This window comes from Equus caballus, chromosome 28, assembly GCF_041296265.1.
Source record: "Equus caballus isolate H_3958 breed thoroughbred chromosome 28, TB-T2T, whole genome shotgun sequence".
Lineage (NCBI taxonomy): Eukaryota > Metazoa > Chordata > Mammalia > Perissodactyla > Equidae > Equus > Equus caballus.
The window spans coordinates 26,002,569-26,029,968 of record NC_091711.1 but is presented as its reverse complement, the minus strand read 5'-3'; the positions used below and the strand labels follow the sequence as shown (position 1 = coordinate 26,029,968).

The 27,400-nt window shown below is 36.3% G+C and overlaps 1 protein-coding gene across 2 annotated transcripts in view; it reads right to left on the bottom strand.

The window, feature by feature from the left end:
- Positions 1-458: 458 nt before the first annotated feature.
- METAP2 (methionyl aminopeptidase 2) overlaps positions 459-27,400 on the bottom strand; it is a 42,546-nt gene continuing 15,604 nt past the window's right edge. For both annotated transcript variants that reach the window (XM_001494372.6, XM_005606523.3), the window contains exons 3-11: positions 27,277-27,342; positions 23,324-23,426; positions 14,660-14,821; positions 13,756-13,937; positions 12,821-12,915; positions 12,458-12,554; positions 2,447-2,550; positions 1,825-1,940; positions 459-1,145 (exon numbers count right to left, since the gene is read on the bottom strand). In XM_001494372.6, the coding sequence (XP_001494422.2) occupies positions 893-1,145; positions 1,825-1,940; positions 2,447-2,550; positions 12,458-12,554; positions 12,821-12,915; positions 13,756-13,937; positions 14,660-14,821; positions 23,324-23,426; positions 27,277-27,342 (1,178 nt within the window). In that variant the 3' untranslated portion in view covers positions 459-892. The remainder of the gene's footprint in view (positions 1,146-1,824; positions 1,941-2,446; positions 2,551-12,457; positions 12,555-12,820; positions 12,916-13,755; positions 13,938-14,659; positions 14,822-23,323; positions 23,427-27,276; positions 27,343-27,400) is intronic.

The following is a 27,400-nucleotide window of genomic DNA, read 5'->3' as shown; positions in this document are numbered from 1 at the left end:
CAACTTAACTCTTCTAACTAGAACAAGATCCAAATATGGGAAGTTTTCCTGTTTTTGTTTTTGTGGTTTTAAATGCCCTTTTGGTTTACTGAGTAAGCCAAATACATTTCCCGATAAATACTACCACCAAAGATTCTAAATATTGAGATTTTACTGAATCAAGGTTTCAATGTTCCTACTAAGTCATGTTTCAATTAGATCTTTCCAATGTCAAGGAAAAAATGAAAGACAAGGACTAATATGATCCTAAAAAGAAGGCAAAATATTCCTAAGGCTGTATCTTAATTTATCAAAATTCTCCCACTTTATGCATGTATAGATCTTGTTTTAACCACTATGTCAGAAGAAAAGTTTCAGTGTAGAAGTCTACAATCCAGATAAAAGGCTCTACATTTCCCTACATTAAGTCTGGCTATTTCCTGTGCAGAATTATAACCACAGACATTGACATGTAGCTCTCAGATCTGAAAATGTCTTTATTTTTTAGAAAATGGATTCCAGGAAGGTTAAAAAGCAATACCAGAGGATATAGGTGCAGAACTGGATGTAGTCATTCAAAGCATTCAATTAAGAATATGGCAATATAAATATATGAAAAGCGTCTCCTGGGTGTTCAAAACAACATGTATAAGTCATTTCTAACTAATTTGAGCTTTATAGCATTTCCTAGACAGGGGAAAAACAGTTAACATCTGAAAGTCCTGAAAGCTTTTTCCTTGGTTAATTACATTAGATGGTATGCCTTTGATCAAATTCCTTCCTTTTTAAACATGGATAAAAGTATTACATAGGTCCACTGTCAAACAGACAACATGTTGCAAATTAATTCTGGTATAATGTATTCCAACAAAGCTTAGAAAATAAAAGATGTTGTGGTGGCTTTGGACTAAGTTTAATAGTCATCTCCTCTGCTGACAACTTCTTTACATGTTGGACGCAACAGTATGGTATGTTCAAACTGCGCTGTATATGATCCTTTAATGTCACATAATGGTGGATATGGATCTACAATGCCCAAGTCACACAGATTCTTCAAAGCCATCAAGTATTTACTTTCTCCCAAGCGATCCAGCCATCTGCGGCAGAAGGCAAGGGTGCCAAAGTTTTCATTGATGACATTTAACAAGTGTTTTGTTCTTGGAAGCCTAAAAGGAGAAAATCAAAGATTAATAGTTGGCTAAAAACTTACCAACTCATTTCCCCCATTAAGGAAAACTCAAACCCTAGCCATGGCTTTACTTTGTAATTGAAGTTCAAAAGACTTTTGTTGTTGCCTCTTTCAACATTCAAAAGCCAGAATGTATAATAGCCCATACCTAATTATAGATGGCAGCTGAATAGGAGACCAGCCGAAGGCTACCTTATCATGTTTGTTGATATGTCTGTGCCTGTGTGTGTTAAATTCCCTGTACAGACTCATCAAGACTATTACTGTGGGAGTTTACTTTTTTGTGCATCAAGCTGAAAGACCTGCGCATAAAAGTAGGTGTAAATTCATCCTTCAACCATCTTCTCCAAAGAAAGTTTACCAATAGGAAAATAAGAAGAAAACCCTAGAAATGCCAGTAAAAAAATAATTTCTGAAATTATTATGATTATTGGAAACTGGATCTGAAGAGAATACTTCCTATATCATTTTCATTTCAATTAAAATTTTTAACAGGCCAATTTCTTTGCTGTATTATAGAAATCCACAGAACTTATTGTTAGGCTATAGAACTGTACATTTATGAATGTACCACTGTAGATGTTTGTCACATTTTTGAAAATGCTGTTAACTGGAAAGAGAAATTCATTAGTCATATAAAAACAACAGTCTCTCACCTTATTGGCACATGTCCAACATCAAAATTTTTCATGTAATGTGAACATTCCATATCATCATGAACAACACCTTTTCCTGTGCTACCAAAGGTTTCAATAGCATACACTTCTCCTTCCTAAAAAAATACATAAGGGACAAAGAGAGAGAAGAAAAATCCAGAACTAATCAAAATTACCATCTCTCATCTTCAGGCTGAGGTATTTTCTACTTGATGTAAGAAACAACATGAAACGTCCCCTGGCAGTCCTTATCCACCTCTGCCTGCTTATCTCCTTAGCACTTTTTGGTCTTTCTGTGTCTTCCTATTGGAACGTAGGCTTCACATGGGCAGGGAATTTTGTTTTGTTCACTACTACATCCTCAGTGCCTAGTAAAGAGATGGCACCTATGAGATGCTCAATAAATACTCACTAAGTGTTGAGTAACAATCCTTTAACATACCGAACTTTCACAACTGACTGAACCCTGGTCTGACCAGACACAATTTGCACACTCAACACGGCCCAATTCCCGTTGGGGTGAGTATGGATGCCAAATTAATTTTGCTCAACATAATCAACTATCACTAGCTTTAGTTTGGGAAAAAAAATTTACAAAGAACACCGTTAATGGCATACATACCTCCATTCTTGTTGCCTCTCCTCCTTTCACAATGGGCACTGTTTTCCCAGCATGTATTCTATATGGCCCAATTGAATGTCCATTTAGATTACGGATTGGTTTCACTGGCATAATAAATAGGAAAAAAATAATTATTCAGGATCTCTATAAGCACAAAGAGATCTCTTGGCCTTGTGGCACAGAGTTCAAGCATTTATTTAAAAACAACATATGGCTTTACTAAATAACCTCACATTAAGAGAGTTAAATACAAAGTAGAAAACTAGTGGAATATGAAAAGCTATTTATTGCAATGTTACTGATTAGAAACTAGAAGGGAGTAAGGGGAGATGGTGGAAAAAGAATAAACTGTGTGATGAGGACACAATGGGGGTCATCTAAGAAGGTATAGTTAATAAAAACAGAGTCATAAAATGCTATGTACATAATGATTACAAATATGAAAATATATATTTTTATGCTTATAGACCAAAAGGTAACATGAAAATGAGGATTCTGTGTTGAAATGATAAGACTATGAAACCTTAAATTTTATTATTACATCAGCATTTCAAACGTTAAGATAGAAAATCTAAACAACCTCAGCGTCCTGACAGCAACGATAGAATAAACAAATTGTGGCAAATTCACACAGTGGAACACTACTCAACAATAAAACAAAAACCTAGGGATACAGGATACAGTGAACAACTGAAATAAAACCTGAAGAAAAAATGAGCAAGAGAAGGCACAATTATATAGATACTGTGCAATTCCATATATGCATATATATATATGGAATATAAAAGGCATAATTATACTACTGTTTAGGGATGCATAATTAGATGGTGAACACATAAAAGCGAATGCAAATATTTTAGTACTCAAGATAGTGGTTTACTAGAGGAGGCTGCTGTAACTGGGAAGGGGTATATAGAATTGGGGGGCTTCTGGAATGCTGACAATATTCTATTTCTCAAGGGGTAAGGTTACATGGCTTTTATAATTATTTAGTTCAAGTTTTATGTTGTGTGTATTTTTAACGTTTATTATATTCCACGATAAAAAAAGGTTTAAAAAAGTCTAGCTCTACAATGCTAGAATCCTCAGTACAAGCGACCTTTCTTCTAGAGCAGAACTAGGTACCTAGGTTTTTACAAATCTTTAACAATGAAACAATGACAAGTATATTACAAATTTAGGGGCTAGTGCAGAAAAATAAAACTCTTAATTAGCTCTTCAAAAAAAATCCTCCTGAGAGTTCTCGTCAAGATGGCGCTGTGAACAGACGTTGAACTCGCCTCCTCCCACGAACACAACCAGGTTACAACAATTTTGGGAAGAATCACCCTGGATTGAAAACTGAAAACTGGATAAAAAGAACACCCACGACAAGGGACAGTCCTGATGAAAGCAGAAGAGGCAGTAACTCCGGCCAGAGAGGAAAAAAGCCACCTTTGGGAGCAGCGGAGCTTCTGAGCTGGCCAGGCGGGAGCCAACCTAAGGTACGAGCCCTCCCTGGAGGGGTGAGGTCCGGAGCGGGGGCAACACTGCTATAACCATCCTTCGGACTCAGCCCAACTGAGATGGGGGTCTTACTATCTGGCTTTGCTGGCTATTAACTGCAGCGAGGACACCCCAGAAAAGCTATGGGCTGAAAGCCGAAAAGATCCGGGTCTTAAAGGGCCCACGCACAAACTCACTCATTACAGCAACCTAAAATCACCAGAGAGAAGGCTGACTGTCCTTTGGTGAAACAAGACTCACCTAGTGGGCTCTGGGGGCATCTTGGTGAGAGGAGGATCCTCTCCTGAGACTGAGACATTGGTGGGGCCCGTTGTTCTGAGCTGGTCCAGGCGTGCTGATACTGAACCGGTGGGGGCCATTGAGGTGCGTCCCTTGGGCTGTTAGCCCAGGGGTCTGCCACACCCACTAGAGCACAGACTTAATCCAGTTCAGCCAGGGCAGGCAACCCGCCCTAGGGACTGGCCCCACCTAACAGCAAGCCCTCAGGCTACTTTTCAGCCTGCATTGACTGAGTGCCTTGATCCTCTACAGGCAGGCAAGGGTGTCTGCCTCTGTGGGGCAGGGCTTGTGTGAGGACCCGGTGAACTGCGGGGGGCAGTGGGGCAGAGGTGGGGGCCTCTGCAGTGTGGCAGTGGGGTACGCTCCAGGGGGTTGAGAAGTGTGCACGGACCAGGACTGTGTTGACAGTGTATGTGGTCCAGAGGAGGGTGAGGCTTATCAGTGGCAGAAGACTTGAGCTTCACAAATAGCCATAAAAAGGATCGGCCCCACCTTCCAAAGCCTGAAACAACTGAGGGCCTCCATGCCAAGGGCTAGCCCCACTCAGCTGCACTCCTAAGAGAACTGGCATCAGCCTTGTTGGCCTCAGGCCTACCACAACTGTACGCCCCTGAGCCTAGCAACCAGCTACACTGGGTACCAACCCAATTAAGAGGACAATTGCAATAAGAGTGTGCTAATAGACTTTGTAGCCAACAGTGCTAAGGCCCCTCCAAACCGGATTTACAAACAGCTGGCCAGGGAAGGAAAGATCAGACTCCCTGGGTACCTGCAGTGGGAGCAACCCTGCCACAGCAGAAGAACACAAGTAGCCCACAAAGGGGTCACTCCTGGTTCATATGGTCTGGTGACGAGAGGGAAGCACACTGCTGGGCCTCATAAGGCATCTCATACATAAGGCCACTTCTCCAAGATCAGGAGACATAGCCGACTCACCTAGTACAAAGAAAATAGCACAGAGAAAAAGGCATAATGAGGAGGCAAAGGAATACTTTCTAAGCAAGGGAACACTACAAAACACCAGAAAAAGAACTAAGTGAAACAGAAACTAGTGACCTCCTTGACAAGGAATTCAAACAAAATATAATGAGGGTGCTCACAGATATGCAGACAAGAATGGATGAACACAGTGAGCACATCAGCAAAGACTTGGAAGATATAAAAAAGAACCAATCAGAAATGAAGAATACAATACTCGAAATGAGAAATTCACCAGAGGGACTCAACAGCAGAGAAGAAGAAGCAGAAGAGCGGATCAGCGAGCTAGACGAAAGATTAGAGGAAATCACCCAAGCAGAACAGAAAAGAGAAAAAAGAATTAGACAGAATGAGAACAGTGTAAGGGAACTCTGGGACAATATCAAGCATGCTAACATTCGGATTATAGGGGTCCCAGAAGGAGAAGAGAGAGAGAAAGGGGCAGAAAATTTATTTGTTGAAATAATAGAGGAAAATTTTCCTCACCTGAGGAAGGAAACAGACATCCAAGTTCAGGAAGCACAGAGAGCTCCAAACAAGAGAAGCCCAAAGAGGCCCTCACCAAGACATATTATAATCAAAATGTCTAAAATTAAAGACAGAGAATCCTAAAAGCAGCAAGAGAAAGGCCACAAGTGACATATGAAGGGAAGCCCATCAGGCTGTCAGTAGACTTCTCAGCCAAGACCCTACAGGCGAGAAGAAAATGGCACAACATATTTGAAGTGCTAAAAGGAAAAAACCTACAACCAAGAATACTATATCCATCAAGGCTGTCATTCAGAATGGAAGGAGAGATAAAGAGCTTCCCAGACAAGCGAAAATTAAAGGAGTTTATCACTAAGAAACCAGTTCTACAAGAAATGCTGAAGGGACTTATTTAAGTGGGAAAGTAATGACCACAAATAGAGATAAAATAAAAAAAATTATCAAAAAAAACCCAAAACAACAAGAAGAAAAAACAGGCAATAAAATCACTTGTAAGGTAAAAGGATGGTAAAGGCAGCAGATCAACTACCTGTGAAAGTAATATGAGGGTTAAAACACAAATGTAATATAATTACCTGTTTCAATGATAAGAGGGCAATGGATATACACACACTAAACAAAAGACTATATATGACGTGAAAAGCATATAATGTGGGAGGAGGGGAGTGAAAAAGTAGAGCTTTTAGAAAGAGGTCAAGCTAAAGAGTCTATCTACTCAATATAGACTGTTATATGCATAGTATATTAAATAGGATCCTCATGGTAACCACAAACCAGAAACCTATAACAAGCAGGAAAAAAAGTAAGACAAAAGAAATCAAACATATTACTAAAGATAGCCATCAAACCGTTACAAGTGAAGAGAGCAAGAGAAAAAGAAAGGAACTGAGAACTACTAAAACACCCCAAAAAAAAGAAAAAGTGACAAAATGGCAATAAATACATATTTATCAATAGCTACTTTAAATGTCAATGGATTAAATGCTCTAATCAAATGCCACAGGGTGGCCAACTGGATAATAAAACAAGAGCCATGTATATGCTGCATACAAGAGACACACTTCAGACCTACAGACACTCACAAACTGAAAGTGAAAGGATGGAAAAAGATATTCCATGCAAATGGCAAAGAAAAGAAAGCGGGGGTAGCAATACTTATATCAGACAAAATAGACTTTAAATCAAAAACTGTAACAAGAGACAAAGATGGCCACTACATAATGATAAAGGGAACAATCCAACAAGAAAATATAACACTTGTAAATATCTACGCACCCAACATAGGAGCACCTAAATAGATAAAGCAATTATTAACAGACATAAGAGGAGAAACAGACAGTAACACAATAATAGTAGGGGACTTTAACACTCCACTTACACCAATGGATAGATCATCCAAACGGAAGATCAATAAGGAAACACTCGCCTTAAAGGACACATTAGACCAGATGGACTTAGTAGATATATACAGAACATTCCATCCAAAAACCACAGAATACACATTCTTTTCAAATGCCCATGGAACATTCTCCAGGATTGATCACATATTAGGCCAAAAAACAAGTCTCAATAAATTTAAGAAGATCGAAATAATACCATGCATCTTTTCTGACCACAAAGGTATGAAACTGGAAATCAACTACAGAAAGAAAACCAGATAAGCCACAAAAATGTGGAGATTGAACAAAATGCTACTGAACAATGATTGGGTCAAGGAAGAAATCAAAGAAGAAATAAAAAAATTCCTGGAGACAAATGAAAATGAAAACACGACATGCCAAAATCTGTGGGATACAGCAAAAGCGGTTCTACGAGGAAGTTTATAGCAATTCAGGCCTACCTCAACAAAGAAGAAAAATCCCAAATAGACAATCTAAAAGTGCACCTAAAGGTACTGGAAAAAGAACAACAAACAAAGCCCAAAATCAACAGAAGGAAGGAAATAATAAAAATCAGAGCAGAAATAAACGAAATAGAGACTAAAAAAAAATAGAAAAAATTAATGAAACCAAGAGCTGGTTCTTCAAAGAGATAAACAAAATTGACAAACCCTTAGCTAGACTCACCAAGAAAAAAAGAGAGAAGGCTCAAACAAATAAAATCAGAAACAAAAGAGGAGCGATTACAACGGACACCTCAGAAATACAAAAGATTATAAGAGAATACTATGAAAAGCTATATACCAACAAATTGGATAATCTAGAAGAAATGGATAAATTCTTAGAAACACACAACCTTCCAAAACTGGACCAAGAAGATGTAGAAAATTTGAATAGACCAATCACCAGTAAGGAGATCGAAACAGCAATTAAAAACTTCCCCAAAAATAAAAGTCCAGGACCAGATGGCTTCCCTGGTGAATTCTACCAAACATTCAAAGAAGACTTAATACCTATCCTTGTCAAACTCCTCCAAAAAATTGAAGAGGAGAGGAGGCTTCCTAACTCCTTCTATGAAGCAAACATTATCCTGATACCAAAACCAGACAAGGACAACACAAAAAAAGAAAATTACAGACCAATATCACTGATGAACATCGATGCAAAAATCCTCAACAAAATACTAGCAAATGGAATACAACAATACATTAAAAAGATCATACATCATGATCAACTGTGTTTCATTCCGGGGATGCAGGGATGGTTCAACATTCGCAAATCTATCAACGTGATACACCACATTAACAAAATGAAGAATAAAAATGATCATCTCAATAGATGCAGAGAAAGCATTTGACAAGATACAGCATCCATTTATGATAAAAACTCTAAATAAATTGGGTATAGAAGGAAAATACCTCAACATAATAAAGGCCATATATGAGAAACCCATAGCAAATATCATTCTCAATGGAGAAAAACTGAAAGCTATCCCTCTAAGAACAGGAACAAGACAAGGATGCCCACCGTCACCACTCTTATTTAACATAGTATTGGAAGTCCTAGCCAGAGCAATCAGGCAAGAAAAAGAAATAAAAGGGATCCACATTGGAAAAGAAGAAGTGAAACTGTCACTCTTTGCAGATGACATGATTTTATATCTAGAAAACCCTAAAGAGTCCACTAAAAAACTTTTAGAAATAATAAAGGAATACAGTCAATTTGCGGGATACAAAATCAATGTACAAAAATCCGTTGCATTTCTACACACTAACAACGAAGTAGCAGAAAGAGAAATTAAGAATACAATCCCATTTACAATTGCAACAAAAAGAATAAAATACTAGGAATAAACTTAACGAAAGAGGTGAAAGATCTATACACCGAAAACTATAAAACATTGTTGAAAGAAATCAAAGAAGACACAAAGAAATGGAAAGATATTCTGTGCTCTTGGATTGGAAGAATTAACATTGTTAAAATGTCCATACTTCCTAAAGCAATCTACAGATTCAATGCAATCCCTATCAAAGTTCCAACAACATCTTTTACAGAAATAGAACAAAGAATCCTAAAATTTACATGGAACAACAAAGACCCCGAATAGCCAAAGGATTCCTGAGAAAAAGAACAAAGCCGGAGGTATCACACTCCCCGATTTCAAATTATACTACAAAGCCACAGTAACCAAAACAGCATGGTACTGGCACAAAAACAGACACACAGATCAATGGAACAAAATTGAGAGCCCAGAAGTAAATCCACACGTTTATGGACAGCTAATATTCGACAAGGGAGCCAAGAGCATACGATGGAGAAAGGAGAGTCTCTTCAATAAATGGTGTTGGGAAAACTGGACAGCCACATGCAAAAGAATGAAAGTGGACCATTCCCTTACACCATGCACAAAAATCAACTCAAAATGGATTAAAGACTTGAATGTAAGACCCGAAACCATGAGACTTCTAGAAGAAAACACAGGCAGTACGCTCTATGACATTGCTCTGAGCAGCATATTTTCAAGTCCCATGTCTGACCAGGCAAGGGAAATAAAAGAAAAAAATGAACAAATGGGACTACCTCAAACTAAAAAGCTTCTGCACAGCAAAGGAAACCATCAACAAAACGAAAAGACAACCTAACAATTGGGAGAAGATATTTGCAAACCACATATCAGATAAGGGGTTAATATCCAAAATATACAAAGAACTCATACAGCTTAACAACAAAAAAACCAACAATCCAATTAGAAAATGGGCAAAAGATCTGAACAGAGATTTCTCCAAAGAAGAAATACAGATGGCCAACAGGCATATGAAAAGATGCTCAACATCATTAGCTATCAGGGAAATGCAAATCAAAACTACAATGAGGTATCACCTCACTCCGGTCAGAATGGCTATAATTAACAAGACAGGAAACAACAAATGTTGGAGAGGATGTGGAGAGAAGGGAACCCTTGTTCACTGCTGGTGGCAGTGCAAAGTGGTGCAGCCACTATGGAAAGCAGTTTGGAGTATCCTCAGAAAATTAAGGATAGATCTACCATATGATCCAGCTATTCCACTGCTGGGTATTTATCCAAAGAACCTGAAAACACAAAGGCATAAAGATACTTGCACCCCTATGTTCATTGCGGCATTATACACAATAGCCAAGACTTGGAAGCAACCTAGGTGCCCATCAAGGGACGAATGGATAAAGAAGATGTGGTATTTATACACGATGGACTACTACTCAGCCATAAGAAATGATGAAATCCAGCCATTTGTGACAACATGGATGGACCTTGAGGGTATTATGCTGAGTGAAATAAGTCAGAGGGAGAAAGTCAAATACCATATGATCTCACTCATAAGTAGAAGATAAAAACGACAAAAAAAAAACCAACACATAGCACTGGAGATTGGACTGGTGGTTACCATTGGGGAAGGGGGGAGGGGGGAGGGCAAAAGGGGTGATTAGGGTCACATGTGAGGAGATGCACTATAATTAGTGTTCGGGTGGTGAACATGATGTAATGTATCCAGAATTTGAAATATGATGTACAGCCAAAAACATAAAAACTTAAAAAAAAATAAAATAAAAATCCTCCTTCTTTTATAAATGATAAGCTAAATTTATTTTAAAATTCAGCAAGCATTACTATTTCTCCAAGATCTGGCAATTTGAGCCCACAGACCAATCAAAAACACATTTAAATAAAAAGATTTCTTAGCCATACCAACCTAACATATAACTAAGTTACAGAGAAGAAGCAGGGTATCCATTTTTATATTATAAAGGTGGTGACAGAGGTAGGCTAATTCTGGGACCAAGAGAGCTGTAAGGGTAACTTTCCAATTCTATAGCTTCCTGATCAAGGTAAATAAAATCACCCCCTCGATGGCCCAGTTCTGTTATGTGGTTTTGGAAACTGCTTCTGAAACTTCAGCTGATGGTCCATTTCTTCATCTTCCCAATGCCATGATTTGTCTATATCCTTTCTGCTTAAACTAGTAAAAATGAATTCTGTCACCTTCAATTAAGAACTCTGATCAACACAACAAGTGGTATCAAAAAAGAGTGCTAAGGTAATAATAGAACTTAAAATGCTGCACTAGCTTAGTGGAAGAGGTGAGAAGAGAGATAAGGATTCCAACATTGCAGACTGGAATTGTTATGCAGTAACTAAACATTAAGTCAAATTGTCACCCAGTATACCTTGAAGGGCAGACCATATGCTAACCAAAGTTTTAGAATTAAAAGAAAATAGAAGGGAAAGATAATTTGAGAGGGACCTGAATAAGCACTATTTGTTGTGGCACCAAACCCAAAATTGGGGGTGGGAAATGACAAACATTTGTTGAATAAATTTCAGGCACTGTCATAAAACTTACATTTCTCAAAACAAAAAACACAATATCATTAATCCTATTACAGTCAAAGAAACTTAGGTTCTTAGAGGTTACAGGATTTGTCTAAATTCAAAGATAGACCGGCCTGACCCCAAAGCATGTTTTCTTAATTATCCCATAAAACCCCCCATCCAAGTGTTAGCAGCCTTAAGCATTTTTGACTTGTACAGATGTTCATAGAATTAGGAATCTGCAAGAGAGCAGCAAGGACAGGCACTGTCAGGTCCCACAGGAAGAACCACTTTTGCACTTGGAAGACACACAAAAGTCTGTAAATATCAACAGAGGAAGGCAAAGAATGCTGAATGTGAATTTACTAAGGGGCAAGGAAGCATGAGAGTCTCCACTCAAAGGACTATAAAGGCGAGATAGGATTTGGTTAAAGGAAATGTAGGAAATATTCTGTAACAAAGTTATTAGAACAAGGGTTACTGAGAGCAATGAGCATAGATTAGGAAGGAAGACGGTGGCTGGAGAGTGGTCGGACAGACCCTGGGAAGTGGAGGAAGGCTGGACTGATAGCACAGGTGACTCAGACTGTGTACCAAAGGCAGTAGCTAGGAAAGATGAGGAGGCAAAGGAATAAAGATTAAAGGAAGGACACACAAGGAATTAACTGGCCTCTAAATTTTGAATTCAACTCAAAAAAAAAAAAAAAGGAGAGTCATCAATGGAAAGGGCCTCTGGCTTCTCTCTTAGCCTTAATTTGACTAGTCACGGGAAACCTAGTCTGCATTTTGGCCACCCTGGATAAATCCCCAGTTGTTTTCTTATCAACTACCAGAGTAGCTTGGCAACAGTTCCTATCTAGTGACCACAGTACTCCTACCATGAGAAGGTCATTTAGCCCATTTTCCTTCTAGATTCCCAAGAGATAAAGATGAAGCAGCTGACCCAAAGAAAGCACTCAACACTATCTTGCAAAATTAATTCTGCAGAGGTCACATACATTTCAAAATAAGACACATTTTTAAAGCACATACCTTGATATGTCTTCCCATCTATTTCAACCTCATAGGATTCCATAACTTCTTGGATGGCCTCACCAACATCACATAGACGGACATCAATTCCAGCACACTAAAAAGAGAATAATGTACATTTTGTTATTCAAAGGGCTGAATCTCACAGTAACCTAACTTCTTAATATTTTAAAATAACGGACAATGAGAAAAACTGCTTTGCACATTATAACTTCCTCTATAAAAGCCTTTGGTACATTACACTACAATTACCTACTTAAAGCCCGAAGGGTAGTGGACTATTCTTATACAACCCAAAGACCTTAAAAAGGCTATAAAGTGCTCAGAATATGTTGAATGAAATGGTGCTTATGGTTTACATACCTTTATTCCAGTGTTAGTGGCATCTTTTACAGCTTTTAATAATGTATCATATTTGGGATTAAAAGTGACAGTAAAAGCACAGTCAATAATCCTACCTGAAAGAGAAAATTCTTCTTTAAGTTTACTTATCAGCTGTCAACTTACCTACTTTATAGCATCTACTCTATTAATTAAACTTGCTAGTTAACAGGAAAATAAAATGATGGGCTCAAAAATGAAGGCAACACTTTGAGTACACAGACAGCATTCATAATCAAAGGGGAAAAAATATAAATAAGCTACATAAGGTTTCAGATTGAAAAGATTAATTCTAGAGTTAGTACATATTACTTCAAGACAGCACCAATTCAGGACTCACCCATGCAGTTATTCAAAAACATAAACAGAAACAAAGTGAGAAAAGCCTGGGGAACTAAGAAAAAGCAGTGCGGGCAGAGAAAACGTACAGGTCCACAGGATGCTAACCATCAGTCCAGCTTCTCCAATTTAGTAAAACTCAAGTACTTAATTAATCTAAGTTTTGCTTTCTCTCCTGTTGAGATAAAAAGGTACTTACCTAATAGGGTTTAGGGGAGAATTTAGAAAAGCTAACAAGTATACAAAGGTTGGTAAACTTACAGATTCTAAGTAAAAGTTTGTTGTTGTTATACGAATAAATGATATCTGAAACAACGACCTGAATAAAGAAATGTAAGATTATGTTTTTCATGCCTTGATACAAAGGGTAATAAACCTCTATCACTCAGTAGTTTTTATTCTACTCCACTTAGAATGCTTTAAAGTAAATCCCAAAATCTGCCTCAACACAGCTCTACTGAAAAGTGAGGCAATAAGAAGAAAATTTGGGAGTTCAGCATCTGTAGCCCCACCCAACAGAGACAAGATCAGAGTTTTTTAGGAGGAGGGTGGGGTGTAAATTATTTCTAAGAACTCACCACTTATATGTGTTCCAAAGTCTATCTTACAGATGTCATCATACTGTAATACTGTTGTGTCACCAGCATTGGGAGTATAATGGGCAGCGCAGTTATTGAGAGAACACCCAGTAGGAAATGCCAGGCCTGCGTTTAATCCATTCTCTTTTATTAGCTTTCGTGAACAGTCTTCCAACTTTTCACTAAAAAAAAAGGGGGGGGGGGTGGTTGTTTTCTTTTACATTCTTACCCTTATATATCTTACAGTTCATCAAGTCCAGAAAGTTTACTAAAACTCTTAAATTACTTTCTGGAAAGGATATGAGCACTTTCTGGATGTGAATGAATAACAGTTCTCTGATGCTAGCAACATACTAGCTAACCCCTAAAAAGATAAAGCGCTTAATCCCACTAGAAATCTGCAGAAACAACGACACAATCCACTTTTAACTTAGTTTACTAGGAATAAGACTCTTGACTTAGACTAATTTAAATGCTGATTACATTTTATTTGCTCAATGTTGCATATTTGGAAAACTGAATCAGAAAATTATTTCTCAAGGGGAAAACTGGAGAAATAATTAGTTCTATTGGCTTCTTCATTGCATTATAAATGTTTTGTGTCCAAGAATTTTAGTTTAATATGAATTGTTAGATAGCAACATAGAATCCCAGACAGAAAATAAGAATCAGTCGTGTATGCATTTGCACGAGTGTACATAAGTACAAAATATGGTGGTTGAGGTGCAAATGCCCTCTCATGGTTTCCTCATTGCATCGACACTACAAGAATTTAGAAGACATCTCTAGAACCTTCACTTAAAGTTTCAGCCAAATAGTAATGAAAGCCAAACACTATAATCAGAGAGTTAGCTCCAAAAGAAATTTTTTTTAACATGTTCTTACAAAAACATATTCCTTTTACCAGATTTCTATCATTGTCATCCCAGGCTTGATCCAGCTCATAACGTATTTTCTAACTTGTCGATGTGCTTCTGCGGCTTCTCGAAAATCATTCCAAATCTCTTCACTAGCTTGATCTAATGCTTTCTTTTCTTCACTTGTAGTTCTCCAAGCAGCTGTTCGCCTTTACAGTATGCATAGCATAGTATTAGTCACGTATAGCAGAGTCAGCATAAAAGCTGAGAGATAAAAATATACTGAGGAATGTAAGACATTTTAGATAAAAATACTACATATTCAGAGTTTCTTTCATTAAATGTCAGCAAAGTTTCAGAAATACAAGTAGCCACACACTTGCAACCAAGCCAAATCAAGTTAAACCCTTTGTAAGACTCGAAAAAAGAATCCTCACGTGAGATTTTGTTCAAAGTCAGAGGACCTAATACCCTGAGACACAAAATAACACGAAAGGAGAGAATCAGAAAAGTCAGAAGAGAGTCCTAGAAACCAAGCAGGTGGGAAACAAAGGCATCCTTCCACTCGAGGTAATATATACTTTAAGAGACTTCAAAAGAACACCCCAAAATTAGCATTTAACTTCACAAATAGGGCAGGTAGTAATCCAAAGACTTGACCTGGAAATCTGCATATACTTTCCTCAAAACATAAAATATTATGTGCTTTGGCAGAATTTTTCTAGTTGTATATATATTAGAGGAAATCTTCCTTGAAGGATATGGCTCACATTTTACAACTGCCAAGGGTAATAAACAGATTTTTATATTTAGTGTCTAGGAATGAGGAGATCCACTGACTCCCTTTAAGCAGTACATTTCAAAAACGGTAACTGTTCTCAAATGAAGATCTTTTTGGAAGTTGTTATACCTTTCACACCTTCTTAAGCAACACTGAATATACAGGTCACAACTCAGTGATCACTGAGGCATAAAATATACTTAGTACAAGAGCGACGCCTTCAAGGAATTACTCCTATTTGCCTCAAAGCTAGTGGCCAGCAAACTATGGCCTGCAGGCAAAACCACCATGAAACCTGTTCTGTAAATAAAATTTTATTGCAACACAGCTATGCCCATACTGTCTACCTACTGTCTGTGGCTACTTTCCTGCTACAATGGCAGAACTGAGTAACACTCCAGCCCTGAAATGTCTACCACACGGCCCTTTGGGTGTTAAGCACCACAGAGGCTTCTCTGGCTTGTTTTCTGTTTGGAAATGTATTTTGGATCTATCTACCACTATCAGATAATTGAAATATTACAGTACCATCGGTTGAAGGTCAGTTTTAAACTCCCCAAGTACTTAAATGCATATGAACTACTTTTATAGGAACAGTGAAAACTCGAGAGGCAACTTCTAATCAAAGTATTCAAACAAATACCCTCACACTAGAAGGTAATGGGATAAAATCCTTTAAAAAGTACATTCTCAAGACGTGGCTCAACCTTTGTTTAGCTGCAATACACTTAAAGCTGCTCACTCTATGCTGAGACAGACAAGCCACAATCCCCTGACATCTAGTTCTAACTCTAGCCCTTCCTCTCCCACAAATCCAAAAATCTTTCCTGGGAACTAAGAACCCCAATGTTCTGAGAATAAATCATTTTCAGGCTTAAAAGTACTGGCTATATTCTCAGATCAATTCTTACACAAAATACATCACAATTCTTCATCTCTTAAGTGGGCCATAATGCTGGCACATATACAGCCATACCTGGCAGTAAACGTTAAAGAACTCCCTCTGAAAAGCCAAAGATTTTGTGGAAAGTAAAAATATCAACAAATATTTATTCTAGAGTTGTAAAATGAAAGACTATGTCCAAAGGTGACGGATGCATATCATCCATGGAGGTCTGTGAAAGTGGTATTGGTTATTATCAATTCCCATTTCTTGTCCCCAATGCAACCCTCAGATTCTTCAAATTCACTTGTTAATTGGTTAAAACTTAAGTATAATTAAATTTCAAATATTATTTGACTACATTTTAGAATTAGAATATGAGCAAACAAAAACCCCCAACACCGAAATCAACAGACCTCACATGAATACCTCACACTTCCAAAGGCTGCACTGCTGACTCTTAGAAGCAGCGGACTCTTCAAAAGATTATGGAATGTTCTGCATTGTTGGGAAAGAACTACCAATCAGAAATTGGATTAAAGACATTTTTTTGCTAAATCTTGAGTTCAAATTGAAAGTCATTAGTAACACTCAAGAAACCTACTGCCAAGGTCTATAACTATAATTCCAGGCCCAAATGAAAGACAAAGAATATTATGAAGGAGACTCTCCCTTTTCCTAAATTTGATCTTTTGATATTCACTCTATGTAACAAAAATATAGAAATTAGTAAGATTAAAAAAACATTCTGAGGGGCGGGCCCGGTGGTGCAGCAGTTAAGTGCGCACATTCTGCTTCAGCAGCCCGGGGTTCGGCAGTTTGGATCCTGGGTGTGGACAAGGCACCGCTTGGCAAGCCATGCTGTGGTAGGCGTCCCACATATAAAGTAGAGGAAGATGGGCACGGATGTTAGCTCAGGGCCAGTCTTCCTCAGCAAAAAGAGGAGGACTGGCAGCAGATGTTAGCTCATGGCTAATCTTCCTCAAAAATAAAATAAAATGCTTTAGTAAAAAAAACAAAAGAAAACATTCTCAGCCATAACAATTATTCCAAAAGGCAATTAATTCATCTAACTGAAAAAGGCAGAACAGAAATGCTTTTTAAAATGTATTACGTCTGTAAAACAAAACTACAAAAACAACTGCTTGAAAGATAATCTTTATAGGAAGCATTTACAAGTATGTAAATTCTTCACACCTCTTTGATTTTCTGAATCTTTTCAATTATTTCATTATTTTTACCAGTGGATGTATTAAAGAGCAGAAAAATACAAGTAAAACCAAAAGATATAAACAAAGGTATCTGATTATTAACTTCAAACAGTCATAAACATTTCTGAACTCATGCATGGATAACTTAAAAGATAATTATATTTGTATTTTTAAAGCACTATGTGAACATTTACAAGAACCATTTAAAAATGCATGTCTTTAACCCAGAAACAATTAAGAATGCATGCAGATATGACACCAATTCCTTCCTCTGAAAACTAGGACTTATAGGGAAAAATGAAGCATTTTAACTGCCTGTAAGAAGAAACTATAGTTGATCCCCAGCTGATAAAAGAAAATTCTTCAAAAAGAATAATGTCAGCTAATAAATGTAGAAGAAATGATGGAAATGCACCATTTTGCAGTCCCCAATGAAAAAACTGACAAAAAGAGAAAAGTACCTTTAAAAAAGAAACAGCTGGCTGTCACTACATTAACCAAGTGATAAAATACAGTGAAACTAACAGAACCTGATGTTACATCTGATACAATATGAAGTACATGGTATCACATGATATATCTCTGTCAAAAATGGTTACTTTAAATCTAATCTAAGCCTTTACAACTCTAGTTCACAGAAAATACAGGAACAGAGAAAGAAGCTTAATGACACCACAAGGAAACAACTGGAAAAATCCCAGAATATGAGACTTTCTAAACTACTGGTCTCTTCAAAAGGTCAGTGCAATGGAAGAGAAGAAGGTGGGGATTCTAACCATATGCAAAGTATGAACCTTGACTGGATCCTGGTTGGGGGGGACAGGGGTGTTGCTAAAAAGATGTTCCAGGGACAAGGGGAAAAAACCTTTAAATATGAACCAAGTATTTACATTATATTGGGAAATTACTGTTAATTTACTTAAATGAGATAATTTGGAGAACATCTAATTCTTGGGAGATGACTGAAGTTTTAAGAACTGGTGACTCAAAATAAATGAGACATTTTTGAATAGCCCAGGAAAACAAAAAGAGAAAAAATCAACAATAACAAAAAAATACATACATATACAGAGACAAAGCATATGTGGCAAAATGTTAAGAATTGTTCAATCTAGGTAGTAAGTTCATTATGCGATCTTTCAATCTTTCTGTTTGGAATTTTTCACTATGAAAGTTGAAAACAACATAAATATATTTATCCTGGCATTGTTTTTAATAGTAAACAACTAGAAACAAACTGTACGTTCAATAAGACAGGACTGGACAAATAAATTATGGTATGCATACAGATGTGCAAAGTTATTCAGCCATTAGAAATATTACTGGATTCTTTACTAACATGAAAACAAACTTAAAAAGGGGTTATAGAGCTGCTTGCAGTATAGTTCCATCTTGAGAAACATTCCCATGATACAGGTTTCTATAGAGGCTTTAGAGGAAGAAATACCAACATGTTAACAGTGGTTTTAATTCACTGGCAGAATTAAGCAGATTTTTATTTTCTTCTTTTTGCTTATCTTTATTTCCTGTTTTATAATGAATATGTACTGCTCTTAAAATCAACAACTGTCCCAAAAAATTGCCTACTAAAGGTGGAAATAGATCTCAAAAATTTCAAAATAATTCTTCCTCCTTCTTCTAGAGATTCAGCATAAGAGAAAAATCAGATCCAATTAACATACTAAGATGTTCATCACAGAATTTTTTCTAATGGTAAAAAATTGAAATGTTCAAAAATAAGGAAACACATAAAAAAATTATGCTAGATACAGAATAGAACAGCATTATAGCCATTAAAAATTGGTTTCTTCTTCCTCCTTTTCCTTTTTTTTTTTTTTTTTTTTTTGGTGAGGAAGACTGGCCCTGAGCTAACATACATGCAAATCTTCCTCTATTTTGTATGTGGGATGCCATCACAGCACGGCTTGTCGAGCAGTGGGTAGGTCTGTACCCAGGATCCAAACCTGCAAACCCTGGGCCTCCAAAGCAGAGCATGTGAACTCAACACCAAGCCAACCAGCTGGCCCCTCAAAAATTTTTAATGACACAGGAAACGCAAATAGAATGCACATTTTTTAAAAAGAGCAACAACCATCATAGTAAAAACTGATTCAGAAAAAAATCACCAATGGTGCCACATGTGAAGATGTTCATAAGGAATGAGATATTTACATATTCTCAAAGGAACTTCCCACAAATTCCTAATTACAAAAGGAAAAAACAGTAACGACACACTAGAGAAAATTGGATAATACCTTATCCAAGTGATAAAAATTGACTTCATGTGCCTCCAGATGTGACAACCCTGAAAAGGACACAGTATCTTCTTATCTAGTAGTATTCCACCCAAAAATGCAAAACCTATTCTCAAGTAGTTCAGAAAAAACAGTATAGATGCGGATTCATCACTATAACATTTTCCACATTTGCTTTCTATCTTTCTGTCTTCCAAGGAGAAAATGGAATGTTACTTGTATATTGTACATAATATGTATAACTGTCATATTCCTGTGAGAGAGAGAATGATAAAACAAATGTGGCCAAATGTTAAAGAGAATCTAAGTGAAAGGTATGCAGGAGTTCTCTGTACCAGCATCAAAGTATGCAACGACTTAAGCATGCAATGATTTCAAAATAAAAAGTTAAAATAATGCACTCAACCTGGGTGGTAGTTACACAGGTGAGTTCTTTGTGATAATTCACTCAATTTTCAATAAGTTTATTTAAAAAGCAACAAAGGCAATATACAAAACTATATTTAATACTTCACCAAATCTATAAGAATACTGATTCTGATCTATTTGCAAATAGTCAAAACTAGTTATATGAATATCAAAAAATATTGAGATTTATTAAGAAGCAAACATAACCACAGTATCTTAATTTCATTTGCATTTCTCTACGACGGAATACAACGTTGCTTTCAATATTGAAGAAAAATATTACCCCAAGAGATATTGTAACATAAATTAGTATCCTTCTCTATTGTTTCAAAAACAGAAGTTATTCTACCTATATGTTTAATTTGCATTAGAAAATGAAAGTAAGAAGGGAAAGGTAGTTTTTAAGCTTTACAAAATCTCAATATTTTTCTTGTATTAAATATTACTTCAAGTATTCCACCATTTCCAGGATGTTAAAAATATTGACAATCAGTTAACTAGTATAGGAAATCAATGGCCTTCCTCCACTTTAGCAATAAGCATATCAAAATGGAAATACGAATAAAAGTATCTCACTCACATCAGTAACAAAACCATAAAACACAAGAATAAATTTAACAAGAAAGGGACAGGACCTACCTGAAAAAAAAAAACAGAGTAAGTGGGAAAATATACCATGAGAATGGATAAGACAATGTGAGACGACTGTCAATTTTCTGAAACAAATACATAACTATAATGCAATTCAGATAAGAAGTCTAACAAGGGCATTTTCTCTGTGGATATGTGTGTATATGACTGAAAATAGCTAAGAAAAGTATAAAGAAGAACTACGTTTGGGTGTGTGTGGCAGAAAAGAAAGACTTGCCTTATCGAATTATCAAAATATATTAAGTTGCTGATATCAAATCAAAACAGTATTAGCATAGGAATAGACAATTAGATCAGTGGAATAAATGATACAGAAATCGGTTTCATTACATATGAGAATATAGTTCACTATATGAGAATATAATATATGGCAATGGTGATCATTCAACTCAGCAGAATCAATTACTTAATAAACAATTCTAGCACAACTGGCTATCCATTTGAAAGAAAATAAAATTAACACTCCCAACCCTACACAAAAACTTCCAGACCAATTAAAGATGTAATAAAACACAAAATAAGAGTTTGAGAAAATCTAAGAGACTACTAGGAGCCCAGAAGTATAAAATATGAACATGTAATCTATTTCAAATTTTAAAACTTCTTGAAGAGCAAAAGAACAAAATCAACAATAAAAAGATGCTCAAAATCACTAGCAGTCTGGGAATCACAACCTAAAGTATTAATAATATTTTTTGATGCAGCAATGCCACTGCCAGCACAAAAGGAGAGAGAGAGAGAGATGCATGTGTGTGTGTGAATATATATATATACACATATATATGTATATACTCAGAGAGAGATGTTTATTGCAGAATGGTTTACAATGGCAAAAAATATTAGAGACAAAGTGAATGCTCATCAATTGAAAATGGTGGAATATGGTATATTCACACCAAGGAACATTATGAAACCATTCAAAAGAATAACAGAGCTATTCTGATCAACTTGGAGGACTTCCAATAGGTAGTCCTGAATGAGAAAAGGTGGAGGAAAGTGTGCCTATGACTCCATTTTTGTAAAACAAACAACAACCAAAACACTCTCCTTACATAAACAGACACAGATGTACACAGATATGAGCATAGAAAAATATGGAAGGCTACCTGCTAGGTGGTTACATGGGTCTGGAAGGAAGGGAAGGAAGAGGGAACAAACAGAAACAAAAAATTAAAAAGATTATATTTAAAAATAAATGTGATCACATCATATGTACTGTGAGAATTTATGAAATTAATGTAAAATTGTGTGTCTGTGACATTTTAAAATAGATACTTTAAGGATAGTGACTGATGAATTCAAATTCAAAGGGAAGATGCCCATGCCATAAAATTCCAAAACTTTAGACTCCTTCCCTAGGAGTACTGGGAATGAGGGAGGGGATGAAAATATAACAACATCATGTTCTTTTCTAAGTTTAAAGGAAAATGATGTCTTTACAGGTCAATGAAACAATGCTACAGTAGAAGCTTTCTTAACCAACTATTGCAACCACTGGATTAACCAATACTCTTGATACCCTTTGTAAAACATACTAACCAATACCCACTGTATGCTAAATAACAGTGACAGAGGTTCCAATTCTGAATAATAACAGCAGCTAACATTCACTAAATGCTTACCATGTGTCTGTTATTACTCTTCCAAGTGCTTTATATATGGTGTTATTCCTCACAACAACCCTATGAAGTGCCCATTTTATGGATGAGGAAATGAAAGCACAGACATGACAAATTTCTTGCCCAAGTCACAACGCTATTAAGTGTTAGAGCTGGGATTCAAATGCAGATAGCTTGGTCCCAGCTTCCATGCTCTTAACCAGTGTGCATAATGCCACTATGAGTGTGTGCTGACCAGCTGAAATGTATCCCTTCAGAATACTTCCAAAAATCAGCTGATTTGTTCCCAAACTTGTGTAAGTCATCTGTACTTGTTACTATAATTATGTAATTTAATTAAATGTTGTATAATAAGAATTATTTCCAGGAAAACTAAATTGACTACTCGGAAAATCTCAATAAAGGCAAGTTACCAAAAATACTTCTGTTAAATTAAGTACAGATAAGAACTGTAAATGGTTTCAGGAAAAATATGTAAAGATATAGGCATCAGTCCTCAAATTACTTAGTTCTTGCTCTTCACAGAAACTCAAAATGGAACAGACTCATAGACAATGCATTAAGGATACAGCTCATGGATAAAAAAGTAGAGTCCAAAGCAAATCCATGCTCAAATACCAAGAATGATGAAAAAACGAATGTTTGTTTTAAGTTAACTTATATCAATAAAGATTTTCATTTATGTATTTTTTTGTGATCCCTACTTTAACACACTTTTTAGTTAAACCAAACTACTACTGGTCCCAATTATTTTGGGTAAGAGGGCTTCTACTGTATTTCCTCCGCAACAAATTCACAAGCTTTTATTAAGGTAGTGGAGCAAAGTTCCAAGAAAAATCAAACCTGCTGTATTGCTAAACTACAACTTTCAAGTCAAATTGGAAGTTATTTCATGATCCTTACCCATCTTGTGTGGGTGGGTACTCGCATTCTTGTCCTTTGGGAAATACACCGTTAGGATACAGGTCACATATTGGAACTGAGGGAGGGTCTGTCTGAACTTTTGCTGTGAGATACAAATAAAGCATTAACTTCTGTAGTTAAAAACAAAACTAAGCAGTTATCATTACAGTTTTCTCACTTCCTAATGGTTGTTATATGGCCTGATTTTAAGGAACCTCCTTACTGTCACCTTGCAGTTAAAAACACAAGTTATTTCGCCATGCTAGCCACCTCCTCTCCCATTTACAGTTGCTCAGGAATAGAAATATTCAACTCCTCAGAACTCCATTATGTATTTAAAAAGTCCTGCCAGAAAGAACACTGCTAATGTTTTTTTTTCATTTACTGTACTGGAAATGGAATAGCAAATAGAAGCTGGTTTTCATAAATAAAAATGAAATAAGCAACAAGAAAATAAGAAAGAAATCCTATAGCAATAAAGTAAAAATATAAAGCCATTATGTATTAATAAAATAAGTAAAAATCTTATTTTAGGGGTATATCAGTATAACAGTTGAAGAGTATTCATATCCAGGGCTAAAAGACTTTAGTTAGCCATATACAAATTTCCAGATAGCTGAAAAAAGTTACAGTACTTAGTACACGTTTATGGATATTATCTTCCAAACTGTATTCTAAAACACACTGTTTCAAGATGCTTTAAAAAAATATCTAGAGATTTGTCTTCTAAAATTTGTCTTAAATACATAAGAGCTAGTTATATAGTTCTTACTATACGAAAACTGCCTTTTAGTAATGAATGCTGTTCCAAGGAATGCCAGGAAGTTGCAGGAGAGTTAACTTATGCAGTAACGACTTGAATGTATACCTGCAGCACTTCCCAACTATACAATTGAAGTATGTGGTTTCCTTTTGATTAGAACTGCTCTTATGTTACGGATTTTTGTCTTAAATTTTAATACATATTTTGCTTTTTTTATTCTGCAATAGGGGAAAAAAGGACAGACACAAACAAAAACACAACTATTTACTGAGCCAAATTATTTATCTATGGAACCATTTTTTGGTTTCCTCCTTTTAATCCAAACTCTCAGTATGTCACGAGCACCAACTGGTTTTCTCCCTTGACATAACGTTTAAAAGTATAACTTGGGAAACACTGTTTTAGGTTCCTCCTAAGAGGGAACATTACAATTTAAAATCAAAAAAGATCTTAGAGGTCATCTAACTCAGCTTCACACTCAATCTAGGAATCCCCTATCTAACACCCTGACAGACGGCACTGAACTCCTGACAATGGAGGCAGTCACTATCTCCCAGGCTAAAATCCATCCATTTGGGGAGAGCTGTAACTGTTAGAAAGCTATTCCTATACTAATCTGTCTCCTTGTATGTTACTTCTAGTTTTATTCTTTGCAGTTAAAAAAAAATTTACTTTTCATTTCTACTGATTCCTCCCTATGATGCGAAACCACTTTAAGTGATATGGTTCTTAACACTTTCACCCACATTCACCAACCCTAAATTTGTCAATGTTCCTTTTAAGTTAGTACTAGAATTGACTTCTGTATTAACAGTCCAAATAAGACAATTAGTATAAGACTGAACTGCTGATTCTAAAAATCCTACTGCTATTGAAAAGCTAAGACTTCCTGCTTTTTAGTTCACATTGTACTCGTACTCAAAATACTTAGGATCCTGCCACCTGTACTAACTTTATATATGTCTATTACATTTCAGCTTATTAATATTAGCCTATTGTCTCAGCTTTCCTGATCTTTTGAAATCTTGATTTTTGTCAACCAAAATACTATCTCATCACCCTCAACTTTATCTCCTCTACAAATATGATAAAGATGGCTCTTATATTGTCCAGAAATTAAGATAAAGGACTCAACAAGATCACTAGAGAATAAATAAAAATATCAGAGTTGAAGTCTAGCCTTTACCACTTATTAGCTGTGACTTGGACAAATGGCTAAATGTGCCAAGCCTCAGTTTCCTCATCTACAAAATGAAGAACCAGATGAAATCTTGGATAACATTTGAAAATTATAATGTACTATGTCCAATTTATTATCTAAAACTATGAATAATTATAATCATCTGTACTGCAGTTACCATTAATTATCATTTATAATTCTCTCACTTTATAGAAGAGGAAAATTAGGGCAGTGAATTGCTCATGATTACATTATTTGGCTTCTTTCAGAAGTGATTTGTGATAGCCTACCAGTATATCTAAAATACACAAATAAGACACATTCAAAGTAAATTAGAGAGAAAAAATTAAAACATGGAAAGAACATAAATAGAACCTGAAATAATGTGAATACAAAAATCACAGATTTGGCTTTAAGCCCTTTAGTAGTCAATATATAAAAAACCAGGTTATTTGCATAGCTCACAATGTTTCCAAAATAAAACACATTAACTACTCAGGAAAAGCACAATTATTCTTGATTCTAAGACCAGACAAAAGAGTGTCTCTTGAGAGTGCTCATGAAGAAATACAATGAACATCCTCAGAGGAGGCACAATAAAGGCCGATGGCACCATAGTACAACCTCTGTCAGTGGAGGAATTCTACCAAGGGCAAATACAAAGCAGCCCCTAACACTCCTTCCTGCTTATCTACCTTCACTAGGGAGCAATTTTAGAGTATTTGGAGAAACAGATATTTCTCAAGCCATGCCCATGTAATATCACTTCTCTCAGGCACTTTTATCAACTTTTGAACAGAAGAAATACGAATATCATAATCCCCGAGGAAAGCAAGTAACTGTGCTCATTAAATAGACACTATGCTAGGGACAGAACTGACAACCTATGAGTAGAAGGCTCTAACAAGGATAGATGCCTAAAGAGAAAGAAGGCTATCCCATTTCCACCTGGAGACACATCAGGAGAATGGCTAGCAGAGCCAAAAGTTGTCTTAAAAAATAATTTAACTGTGTCTCTCAACACAGAGATAAAAAAGGAAGTCAAGCCCTCAATATTCCAATTCACACAATTTTAGCCTGAAAGATTCTAAAGAAAGGTATAACCAGACAATCAATGGTTTTGTTTTCTTTTTTTAAATATTTTATTTTTCCTTTTTGTCCCCAAAGCCCCCTGGTACATAGCTGTATATATTCAGTTGTGGGGCCTTCCAGTTGTGGCACATGGGACAGTGCCTCAGCATAGCTTGATGAGCAGTGCCATGTCCACGTCCAGAATCCGAACCGGGAAAACCCTGGGCCGCCAAAGTGGAGCACGCGAACTTAACCACTCGGCCACGGGGCTGGCCCTCAATGATTCTTAACAGCCCAAAGGACATCCAAGGTTAGAACTTAAGTGTTCTGATTCTCAACCTAACCTCTATTCTGTAATACTATAGAGCCTCCCCTTAACCTCTCTAAAAGAGTTTCAGGTCCCTGAAGATGTTTCGTTATGTCATTTATAGAAACAAAACACAAGTAGGATCATATTTTAAGTGAATTAGTGATAGTGCAACATAAATGTTATTAATAAAATTTCACCATATGCACAAATTTTAAATAATGGGACTCCTCATTAAATATAGATTAAGAATCTCATAATTTCAAAGGTGGCAGGTGAACAGCAAGTTGTTTATCCTATACCACATGGCTGGACACCACTCTAGTCATCCCCGACAGAATTATTATTTCAATTATTCAAGTTTTAAATCATCAAGTTTTTAGGAACTTATCCCTAAACTTGCAGTAAATGCAACCAACTTATTAACATCCTTTAGCTGAATAACAGCTAAAGAAAATACCAATAAAATTGTTAAACGAAAGTACTTGCAAAATAGTGATGAGTTGCACTAATATACCTCTACTGAGCCTAAATTTATTTCCCTGACATACACCAGGATCTTAAGCAACTTCAAACCTGCTGCTTAACAACCACTTCTAATTTGTCAAGTAAGATCAACTTAAGACACTAACGTCCTCTCTTCTTCTTCTTCTTTTTCTTCTTCTTTCCAGTTGCTCCGTCTCCATCACCATCTCCATCTAAGAAAAGACAATTTCAAGTACATATTCATTTACACCTCATAAGCAGGACAAAGCA